General features: G+C 55.7%; 1 protein-coding gene across 1 annotated transcript in view; it reads right to left on the bottom strand.

The window, feature by feature from the left end:
* ADAMTS14 (ADAM metallopeptidase with thrombospondin type 1 motif 14) overlaps positions 1–12,221 on the bottom strand; it is an 86,740-nt gene that overhangs the window by 62,575 nt on the left and 11,944 nt on the right. Inside the window, exon 2 of the mRNA XM_023763584.1 lies at positions 10,071–10,501. Within this exon, the coding sequence (XP_023619352.1) occupies positions 10,071–10,501 (431 nt within the window). The remainder of the gene's footprint in view (positions 1–10,070; positions 10,502–12,221) is intronic.

Genomic DNA, 12,221 nt, shown 5'->3' on the forward strand with positions numbered 1-12,221 from the left:
CACATGGTCCCAGGCCTTTGCTCTGCTGTGAGCTCTGCCAGGATTGCCCTTTCCAGCCCAGCTCAAATGCCATCCCATCATCTCTGCCTCCTCCGTGCCCCCAGGAGCTCTCGGTGGGTATGTCTGTCTGTCCCTCTTGCAGACACAGCTTTAGGAGGACAAGTACTGAACCACAACGCCTGTGACCACCTTTGGATCAAAACACGTTCAACAAGCATCCCTGACGCCAAACCTCCAAAAAACTCCCCTGGGCTATGGCTCTTCATGAGAGACCTGCTTTCCCACTAACTGGCCGCGGCTTAGGGGACCGCGCTTCACCTGGAGCCTCCCCATCCAGGGACCATGAGTTATGAGGTGACGAAGTATTAAGCACTCAGTGCACGGGGCCAGCAGCCTGCGGGGCTGCAGAACACAAGGCCTCTTTGGGCTGGAGGAGCTAATGCGGAGTGTGAGCGCTGCCAGCCTCGAGGGGCGGAAATGAACCTCTCTTGTGGGCCGGGGTGGCTGGGGGTACGGCTGTTTTCTGGAAGATCAAAGGCATAAATGTTTGGTTGGCTGAGAAGCAAAAGCCGACAAAGGGCGTCCAGCGGCCCGGCCCGTGGGGAACAGGGTGTGCATTCAGCCAAGCGTGTCCCGACGTTCCCACCGTCCGAGGTTTCTCTGAAAGGGGCCTGTTCAGCGACGTTGCAGAAGCAGAAGAAAACGAGACTGCGGGGTTTGTAATGTTCCACGACAAGCAGTGTGTACACAACCGCAGCCCACTGCCCTGCAATAGGTTAAAAATGGATAAAACATCGGCGACTCGGGGCTAACTTTTGAGCTTCAGATCCCAGCTAATGGGGCTGTTGACACTGGTTTTTTCTTAGTTGGCTTCCCAGTTTTAGGAAAACAATGACCCTCACAGTGGGAGCCTCGTAAACACCTCCACCTGGGACCCAGGCCCAGGACTCCCAGGGCCCCCCCACAGGGCAACCCCTGGACCAGTCCCTTTCACACGCATGCTGTCAAGCTGTTGCCAGGCCACCGCTTCATGGCCATCACAAGGCTGATGACCTTGAGTGACTAGTCACATTTACTCGTCTTTTCCCACTGACTTGAGAGAGGTCACATGGGATTGGGGGGTGGGGGGAGCACTGGACTGGGAGTCAGGCACCAGACTCCATCGGCCCTGACAATCGCCTACTGCACAACCCTGGGCGAGTCCCTTCCCTTCCCCGAGCCTCGGCTTTCTGGTCTGGAAAGTGAAGAGGGGACCGAGAGGCCCCCACGGCCACTTCCAGCCCAGCTGTGTGCACGCAGGCCCAAGTCAGGGTTCCTGTGGGAAATGACGCTGAGCTGGGATGCACCAACCGGAGGTTATCATAACACAAGGATTATTTGTGCTGACGAGGAGCTCCGTGGCGCTGCCTGGGGCCTGCACGTGTGTCTTGGAAAGGCAGAAGCAAGGCCCACATGCTAAAAAATGAAATGCTGGGAATGGAATGCTGGGCCTGGCACTTCCCCAGAGTGGGGTCCAGGGGAAAGGCAGAGACCCCCCTGGGCCTTCACTGAGCCCCCCAAACCCCACACCCCCGGGCCTCTTCCTCACTGACACTGGAACGCAGATGGAAGGCAAGGGCAGCCCCCACCACACTCAGCGCTCCAGCCAGCCCGGAGATGCCAGGGAAGAAAAATAGAAAGTGCCCCCGACCAGCCCTTGCTGGAATGGGAGTCTGGCTCTGCTCAGAGGAGAGGCAGTGAGGTGATGTCTGGCTTCTATTCCATATCATAAATAAGTTATTATTCCAGCAAGACACAGCTGTAGGGAGACTGGGGAGCTGAAGCTGCTGGATCACGCCACCTCGAGGACTGGAAACCCAGCCGTCCACTCAGACAGGCCCAGGGGCCTTCTGGAAGCAAGACGAGCACTGGACTGGGCGACCAGGGATCTGGAAACGGCCCGCCGTGGGCTCTGCCTCAGTTTCCATAGTTATCTAGGCACTGTGGCAGCACTTTAAGGGCTCTTGACTCTTCTTCTTTCCCGCCACCCATCCCCTCAGACTCCACCAGCAAACCCACACCATTTAAAGGCAATGCTGACGCTGCTGTATTGATCGAGTCCTGAGCTCAGCCCTTTACACATGACAGTTCTATGAAGTGACTACTATTATATCCCCACTTTACGGATGAGGACATTGAGGCACAGAGAGATCTGGAAACTGTCCAAGGCCACACAGCACGTAAAAGGCGGAGCTCGGATCTCAACCCGGTGGCTGGTTCCAGGGGCCATGCTCTCATCCGCTGCACACACTGCCTTACATGGGCAGCCCCTGGCCTCTGGCGAGCAGCCTTGCTGTGTTAAAAAATAGAACACTCTGCTTAAAGAATAGACCACTTTGCTTAAAAGTCCGTATTTCTGATTTCTCCTTAAAACAGTCAAAGGTTTTGCACCACCAAAATGCCGCTCCCTTTAGAGAGGGCATCGTCCTCTCCAATTTGCACAATCCCACCTCCCCTGCTGGTAGCTGACCCTCTTCTCTTTTTCCTGTATTCCCTCCTCCTGGAGGCATCTGAAGTCAAAACCTCCCGTGTCCTACGGCCCAGCCCTGTGCTCCGCACTCAGAGAAACGCGAGATGTAAGGCACAGTCTCTGATTTCTGAGAACTAAATGCCCACGATGGGGGGTGCATCAAGCAGAGAGAAGGGGAAGGCACCATGGGGGGTGAAAACAGAATGAACAGAGTCAGAGGGGCTGCTAAGCGAGGCATGAACGCTCTAGCCTGGCTGGGGTAGAGGCTGGAGATGCAGGTGGAGGTCAGGCCTACACCAACAAGGGGCCAGACACCCCCACCCTCTTCCCGGGTTCTCAGCACAGACATGTGAGTGCAAGTGGCCTGCAGTCCAAGATATACGGAGACAGGACAGCTAGGTGGCTCTGTGAGAGCACCATCGAAACTCCAGGCCTCACACTCCACATCCCCAGGGGCAGGGCTGGGCAGCAGGGCCGAGCAGGGCTTCCGAAGGAGCTGCCAGGACAGCCCGCTCCCTGCCCAGCCAGCAAGGAGCAGCCCCCAGAGCAAGGACAGGTGTTGGCACCAGGACACCAATGAGCCACAGGCAGAGCGGTCGCACCAGCATGTACAAGCCACAGGAAAGATACCTCCCCAAATGCTAACGTGACTCCTGCTCACAACCCTGTGCTCCCCAGGGCCACAGGGACAAGGCTACGCTCCTCGGGAGGCAGGGATTCCCACACTGCATGTCCATCCTCAGGAGAGCTGGGGCGACTTGCCATTCCTCGAATCTTGTGAAGACATCCGGTTTCCTTTCCTGCAGGATGCTTACAGAGCCTACCTCTTGGCTTTAAAAACTCCTACGGATGCTTAAAGGCCCAGCCCAAATGTCCCCTCCCCTAGGAAGCCTTCCTTCTCAGGAAGCACCTCCCTTCTCAGCACCTACCTCCACGCCACCCATTGAGTGCATTATGCTTCCCTGCATTTCCACAGAACACTGAAGTTCACTAGTGGTGTAGGCTGCCTTGTCGCACACTCTTTACTGTGTGTTGGCCTTGTCTTTAAACTGTGGGCTTCTGGAGTCCAGGGAGAGAGGGACCTAGGTCTACGCCTGCATCTAGGCAGGGACCCACTGATTGTTAAGGGAATGCTCCACTTAGCACCTCTCAGTATCCCCCCACCCCTGACCCCCCGCCATCCTGGAAGGCCTCTGGGGTATTGCAGCCCAGTTGTAGAATTCACAGTCCGTGCACTGAGCAAGCTCGATATGACCCCTTCCTCAGAGAGAGCTGCTGCCGCGGAGGAAACAGGCCTGGCCAACCGGGGCCCACAGGTGGCCTCAGACTCCCCCAAGAACACTGGTCATCTCAGTGCTACTACAGTGCAAGGGGCTCTCACAAGAACTGTAAGTACTGCATTCATTACTGTAAAGAAGTAATAAGTGTTACTGTTAATAACAATCCCCATTTTTACGGCTCCACCATGTACCAGGCCTTTCACTTTTTATAGTCTTATTTAATCCTCTGAGCAACCTTGGTTGCTCTTCTCCTCTCTTTACAGATGAGGAATCTAAGCAAAGAGATTTAGAAACTTACTCAAGGCCACACAGCTAGTCTGTATCAGAGCAGGGATCCCACACTTTCACCCTAGACCAGTGGTCGGCGAACTGCGGCTCGCAAGCCACATGCGGCTCTTTGGCCCCTTGAGTGTGGCTCTTCCACAAAATACTGACTTCTGCACATGGGCCACGAAGTTTCAATCGCACTGTACGTGCGCGCCCGCACGTGGTATTTTGTGGAAGAGCCACACTCAAGGGGCCAAACAGCCGCATGTGGCTCGCGAGCCGCGGTTTGCCGACCACGGCCCTAGACTGTACCTCTTAATTATGACTAACAATGCCTGCCATTGGCCATTGTATGGGCCCGGCACTTTTTATAACAGTGTAATTGAGATATAATTCACATACCACACAGTTCACGCATTTAAAGTGTAGGTTCAATGGCTTTTAGTTATATGCATAGAGTTGTGCAACCACCACCACAATCAGTTTTAGAGCATTTCGTCACCCCGTAAAAATACCCCCGACCTTTTTAGCTATCAATCCCAACCCCGCCCCAACTCCCCCTCATTGTAATCCCATTTTTAAATTAAAGGACTGAGCTCAGAGAGCTTCTGTGACTTGTACAATATTAGACAGAGGCAAGCAGAAGGGCTGGAACTCAGCCTCCTCTGCCCTCTCCCCACAGTCTGCCAGGGGTCTACTTGGTGCAGCTCGTTAAGAACGCACCACCTGCAGCCCTGGCCGGTGGCTCAGGTGGTTGGAGCGTTCTCCTGTGTAGCAAAAGGTGGCAGGTTCGTTTCTCAGTCAGGGCTCACACTTAGGTTGCAGTGGGTTCTATCCCTGGTCAGGGCACATACTGGAGGCAACCGATTGCTGTTTCTCTCACATTGATGTCTCTCTCTCTCTCTCTCTCTCTCTCTCTCTCTCCCTCTCCCTCTCCCTCTCCCTCTCCCTCTCCCTGTCCCTAAAAACATATCCTCAAAAAAATCCACCATCTGCACAGGGTAGAAAATGAAACCAGATGGTGACAGATCTTACACGTGCGGATACTTCCGCACCAGTCCCGTGACTCACAGAGGCAGCGCAGCCAAGCCCCCATCGCCCCAGTGCAGGGCAGCAAGGCCCAGGACCCAGTGAGGACAAGGCCCCACAAAGAAGCAGGGACCCCACTCTGCTCACCCCATTCCTGTACCTCAGAACCCCTATAGGACCCACAGGAAGTGGCCCTCACCCCTGGCCCCCATATTCCTCCCAGGAATTCAGAGGCACAACCACTGGCAGAGGGTCTGTTCTGCACCTGGCCCCCAGCCAGGGGTCCTGCCCACAGGCCCTCAGAGGTCGGGGGTCACGGGAGCATGGGGAGATCTGCTGCAATAACTGGTCAGGCTCCCCAGCGGAGGCTCTGAAGGGTACAGGTTGCTGCTGTTGCCTGGGCACATTCTTAACCTGGAACCCTAGCGTCTGACAGCCACCCCCACTCCCAGAAGAAACACTGCAGTAGGACTTGGTCTCCCCACATCCCTTCTTTCATTCTCCCACACATCCTCAGGCTTGTCTCAGTCAGTTGTTCTCTCTGCTGGCCAGGCGCCCCACACTTTCTTCCTTGTTTATTTATTCATTTATTTTTAATCCTCACCCGAGGATATTTTCCCATTAACTTTTAGAGAGAGGGAAAGACAGAGAGAAATACTGATGTGAGAGAAACACATCGATTGGTTGCCTCCTACACATGCCCTGACCAGGGCCAAGGCCCGAGCTGGGGAGGAGCCTGCAACCGAGGCATGTGCCCTTGGCCGGAATTGAACCGGGACCCTTCAGTCCGCAGTCCGACACTCTATCCACTGAGCCAAACCAACTAGGGATTTACAATGTTTAAAGTCTTGAGCCAATGCCACCTCCTTTGGGGAGTCTTCCTGGGTGCCCTAACCAAAACAAATGGGTCCTCCTGCTGCTGCCTCACAGAACTTTCATTTGTTGGCTTTATATCTGGGTCCCCATTAGCCTACAAACTCACCAGGGCAGGGTCCTGGGTCCCTCAGTCCTGGACCCTCCCAGCCCCCCTGCCCAGCTGCGATGCCAGGCCCTCCAGAAGAGCAGGTGGGAAGTAAGGTAGAGTACCCATTGCTCAGGTTCAGGCATGAATTAACCGCAGTGCACAGAATCCCCCAGCGGCTGCCCCAGGTGCCCAGTGGTGAGTGACTCTATGGATGGCAGGAGAATTGGAAGGGGGGGATGGTCACGGCCCCCCATTGCAGGTTCCAGTTAAAATAAAGATCGAGCCACCAGTTTAGACACAGTGCTTCTCACCAGAGCAGCTAAGATGCCAAATGGCTGCAAGGCTGGCAAGAAGGCTTTGTTCAGACCATCTTACAACTGGCACGTCGGCTCGGCTGTGAGGGCCAAGCTCAGGACTGGTGTCTTTCCTCTCTGCCCCAACAGCCCAGCCCAGGCCTGGCACGGAGCATGGCCCCGGACCCACCAGGAAGGGAGGAGTCAGCTATGGGTTTCCAAGGGCCGGGCTCCACGCTCCCCCAGCAAGGCCTGCCCCTGTCACAAGGTGCCAATGCCGAGCAGGAAGGGGCTCTGAGCTCATCCATTTCCGCCTCTGCGATATACCGAGGAGGCAGGGGAGGCCCAGAGAAGGAAGGCAGCAAGCCCAGGGTCACACAGCCATACCTCCCAACTCCCCACCCAGATTCCTCTCAGACAGCAGGCTGCCACATCCCTGCCCTGGCCCACCTCTCCCATTCTGCCCTCCTCACGGCCAGACCAAGGCCCACCTGCCCACAGTGTCTTCTCGGATCCCCTCCCAGCCTCATCCAGCCTCACCCACTTGCTCAACCTCTTTCCTCTGCCCGGAATGCCTGACTTACCCTTTGGACCCAGCAAACTTCTACTCATCCTTCAAGGCCCAGTTCAAATACCATCTTCTCTGACACCTCAGATAGTAATCACTCCCATTTACGGAGTCCCCACCCCAGTGTGCTCTGAAAAACCAACAAGGTAATGTGGACTCTACTTATGGGGTCCCCACTGCTTGGCACCCAAATTTCTTGAGAGCAGCGACCTGACTCCGTGCAAAGCAGGGTAATAACAGTATCTGCCTACACAGTGCATACGACTGAAGGGCCTTGCAAACCGTCAAGTCCTATGCTACGGGGCGCTGTCTGCGTTATTGTCAGATCTCCCCACGGCTGTTTCCTCATCTACCCCGTGGGGGCAGTTCATGAACGCACATGACAGCACGTGTGCGGGGATGGGATGCACGCTGTGCCCGGGCCGGGGGAAGGACTGGTTCCTGCTACTGTTATTATTTGTGTCACTTTCATTTCCCTTCATCTCCCTGTGGGCCTTGCTCATGGCCAGTGCTCGGTTCATATTTTGTTTGGAATGAATGACTTTGGCACTTGAGATGTTGAAGAAAATGAGGTTAAAATCCAGAAACCACATGAAGACCCAGAGTTAAATCTTATCATCAAAATGCTGCTCAGTAGCCTTCTGAGTCCAAAGGTGGCTCGGCTGGGACACTGTAAACAGTCTCTTGCCCTCACAGAGCAGGTTTCTGGAATGGGCTGGAAGTGAGGAAATCTCTGCTCTGGGGCGGCCTCTGTGCTGGGTGTGGCCGGTCAGGAACCTGGACGGGGAGGCCCCTGGGATTCGGACTGAGGGACTGGACTCTGGAAACAGTCAAGGGCACAAGCAGTGGCCTGGTGTAAACACGGGCTCAGTTCTGTGAGGTCCATTTCTACCACGGGCAGGGGGACCACGCGAGCCTCGGTTCCACTGCAGTACAGGCCTCCAGAAGCCCATCACTGGGCAGCCTCTGAGACCTGATCCAGCTTCTGCCAATGTCACAGCGAAGCGATTCCCATCTGCCAGGGAGCCTCAGACCCTCTTTGGACAAATGAGAGGAGTAAAGCCCAGAGATGGAGAGTGGCCTGCCCAGGTCACACAGCTAATGAGAACACTTACTCACAGGCCTCCAAAAGTCAGCAACCTTGGCTGAGCAACGCCTGGCCCCAGGCCCACCAAGCAGCCTCCCACCCCCAGCAACCAGAGTGCTGCTCGTCACTGTGCACCACAGCCCGTGGCCACGTGACCTTGCTTCACGGGTGCTGGGTCGGGGTCACAAAGGATCCCTGCATCATCTAACAGTCAGCGCCCACTTATCAATGGGCTGCTGAACTAGTTCAAAGACAGGGAGTTTTCAGGGGGCTCAGGGGATGGACAGTTACTTTATTAATGGCGATGACCATCCACGGATGCCTCTGGTCCCCGGTATACATCTATGGCAGCAGTCAAACCAGCGGGAGACCCAGCCTGTCACTGCACGGCTGACAGCCTATGTGGCCGATGACCTTAGAAGGAGTTCACAGGTCATTCAGCCACGCCACCGGTGTGCGCCGGCGCTTTCTGTCTCTTCCAAACGTCACCTTGGATTTTCAACCAAAATTTGTGGCCACAGAACAGCGCTAGCCAGCAGGCTGACTGAGGGCTCCTGCTGCACAGAACTGCTGAGCCAGGGCGGGCCGGCAGCCAAGGCTCCCCCTGGCATCAGGACAAGGTCTTAGCCTTCTGCCTGCAGCTGTCCTTACATCCTCGGTCTCTCAAAGCCTGCTCCACAGAACCCTCGCGTTCCAGGTAATTCTAGCACACGCCCAACTTTGAGAACCAACTGCTGCCTAGACCAAGCCTCTCAAGGGAGGCCCTAACACCTCCCTTGGTGTTAAATGGGCAAAATCTGGTTCTTTGAAAGGCAAAAAAAATTAGTCTTTATATGTAAAGCGCAGATATACATACAGGTTATAAACATATATTCAGTTTATCTATGGTATTAAAATTTCATGGAAGTGGCGATGAGGAAAAATGTCTAAGAAGGCTCTTGGGGGCGGGGGGGAGGGGATGAAAGAAAGATTGAGAAGCAGTGGCCTAGACAGAGGCAGCCATTTGGCAGGAAGGTCCCTCGGAAAGATGGGAAGGCGGTGAGAAGTGCCCCCCGCCCTGCCAATAAGGGAAACCCCCTTTTCCATCCCCCCATAGGACTCATCCCTCTCTTAAAGCTGAAAGGCAAAGGGGCAAATGGGTCCTTTCCTGGGACACATCAGCTCATACCTGACCAAGTAGAGACCACGCAAAGAATGCCCACTGCTCTGAGGCTGCCACACAGGCTCAGGAGGGCCTGGCACACTGAGGAAGGAACAGGGAGGGGACCAAGATGCAACAGGAATTGAGGGTGAGAAAGAGAGCAGCCACTCATGGCTTTCTGGTTTGCAGTGATGCCTGGGAGGAGGGAGCAGGTCCTAAGAAAGGGAACTCACAGAGCAGAGCAGGCAGAGAGAGCAGCTGGCTTCAGGGACCAGGGTTAGCAGGGGACGTAACAGTAGCAATAATAGCCACTAACACCAACAGAGGCTGGACCACAAGCCAGGCAGGTGCGACCACCAACCCTGCTGCCCAGGAAGGCAGGTCATGTGACCATCATCAGCAGGTCCGCTCCATGACAGCAGGGACGGTGTCTGCCTCAGGCCCCTGTAGCCCCAGAGCCTGGACAGAGCTGGGCCTATGGGGCACACGCAATAAGCATGTGCAGAATGAATAAACCCTCACTTTACACACAGGAAAGAACCACAGGGAAGGCAAGTAACTTATCCAAAGCCTTGTGGCTAGTAAGTGGCACCGCCAAGAATCAGTCCCAGCAGAGCCGGCCTTCCTTACCCCTGCGTGTGTCTGGGCACAGAGATCCCTGCCAGCTAAATTGTGGCCCTGTCCTGTCTGAGGATGGTGAGGGGATGAACAGGAAAAGGGATCATCCCAGCTGGGCCACCATCCACCTGGCAGAGCATACACCTGGTGCGAGCAGGGCATTGCGGTTTTCTTTGGAAAGCAGCACAGTCCAGACCACACAACCTGCCCACAGGAGTCCCAGGCACGGGGAGCTAAGGAGAAAGCCAGGTCTGCCCGGCTCAGAGACTGGGGAGAGGGGCAAACTGCAGCGTGAGGAAAGGCTTGTCCCTTACCAATCCATCACAGTTGCTGATGGCGACAGCTGCCCCTGGCATGCCTGTGACACTCCCGGTGTAGACACACTCTTGCTGCAAGGGCTGCCGGAAGAGCTCCCGAAAGTCCTCCTGCCATTCCGCAGAGGCGCCGGGCACCACCAGCCGCCGGTTGGGCCGAAGGCGCAAGTGCAATTCCTCCCCAAAAACAGTGACATTGAAGTAGAGCCGGTCAGGCTGTGGAGCGGCTCCTCTGGGGCGCTGGGGGCTGCGGGCCACCCGTAGGTGGCCAGAGTGTGAGGGTGGTGCAGGTGGCCTGTCCTCGGACGCACTCCCTGTAGAGGCTGCTGCTGGGCCAGACACCACATGGGAGAGGAAGCGTCCCCGGAAATCTGTGCTGCGGGGCACGGTCACACCGTAGTCACTGAGCCTTCCGGAGAGGGGCAGCCCTGCTGGAGGCAAACAAGGAGTTACTTCAGTACAGGCTGTGCAAAGGTAAGGGAAAGCCAGAAACCCCACCGGGGCGGGAGCCATCTGCAACTCTGAGGGTCACCTTGAAGGGACCCCTGAGCCCAAGTTCATCCATTTCTTATCTCTTGCTTCCTGAGCCCCTGGATCTCTGCACTTGGATGAATGGTGTTCAGGTACTTTGTGGACATGAATTGTTTCCGGGAGCCCCCAGGTCCTTTTCAACTTAGCAGAAGAAAATAAATAATGCCAAGCAGAGTCCTGTCACTCTAGCAGCAAGCCTTCCAACCCTGAGCACTGCAGAAGAAAGCACTGAACCCCCCCCCCGCCCCAAGCCCCCAGGGCAAAGACGGGGTCTGCCCAAACATTCCCAAAGTGCTGAAGTCACCAGACCAGCCTGGGGTACGGCCCTCCTCACCAAGCTCCTTGAAGGCAGCTGGCAAAACAAACACACCTAGAAACCCAGGGGACCTGGGCACGCGTCAGGGGGAAAGGAGGAGCTGGAGAGGGAAGGGAGGGAATACAAGTTCTATATTTTTCCATGTTTAGAAAGAAAACTTTTTTAAGCAGCACAGTGGCTGCCGAGATTTCTACATGGCCCAGCCCCAAGCCGGGTAAGTATAGATCTTCAAAAATAAAAAAAGACGCACAGGGTGACCTGCCCACTAGGACTGAATTAAGTGTGAGGTCATGGCCCCCTGCTCCAGGCTGCATGCCAGTGGCCCCGTCCTCACACAGCCCTCCCTGAGCCCAAGCCAGGCCAGGCAGGAATGACAGCTCCCTGGCTCCCAGGCCTGGTGATTCATGGATCCGGGCTTGGGAGGAATTTTCATTTCCACACGGCGCTATCTCCTGCCTCCCCAGCCCCCTTCACAGCACTGATAAAATCTAGAGAATGATGTGTCCTGAAAATCCCCCCATGTCCGACTCTCCTCCATCACAGCACAGGAGCCCCAAGACTTCAGCTAGAGGGATCCATTCGGTACATGAACAGAGCTCACACACAAGCAGCCACCCTGCCTGGAAATTATGGGAGCCGCCTTTCCATGTTCAGAGCTACCAGGAGGGCACCCCACATTGGCAGGTGAGGGTGGAGTGTCTTTGGTCTGTGTGTGACTTGGTGTCTGCACAGAGCGTGACAATGCTGGGGCGAGGGAGGGATGTGTGTTTCTGGGCAGGAGTGTTCACTGGGGTGTAGGGTAATCACCTGCCAGCCTGATTCTATGTGTGTGACAGACACTTGCACACATGGACACACATGTGCACACATGCATACAAGCTGGAGAGAGAAGACATTGAAAGAGAAAAACACACAGGAGAGTGTGACAGAGAGAGAAAAAAAACAACCACAGCGACAGAGAGAAAGATGTACAACCCCTAAGAAGAGAATCCGTATTCCCAAATCCTCTCCTAGGCTGTCTCTCCCAAACTGGTGCCAGAGAGTTAGAGAAATCACAGGACAGCGTCGGTGCACAGGGCAAGAAAAGAGAGCTTAGCCCCAGTGTGCGCACCGCCTCCGACCCGCTAGGACGCTGCGCAGCCAGCCCCTCTGGCACCGTCCGGGTCACCCTGACCCGCGCGCACCCCCAGACCCTACGCGCCCGCCCCGAACGCACCTGGGGTCGGCCTGCCCGCGGCGCCCAGAAGCCAACAGTGAAGGGCTATCATGTTTGGAAATCCAGCGCGTGGAGGGGCCCCTTTTTT

Source organism: Myotis lucifugus, unplaced genomic scaffold (genome assembly GCF_000147115.1).
Source record: "Myotis lucifugus unplaced genomic scaffold, Myoluc2.0 scaffold_292, whole genome shotgun sequence".
NCBI lineage: Eukaryota > Metazoa > Chordata > Mammalia > Chiroptera > Vespertilionidae > Myotis > Myotis lucifugus.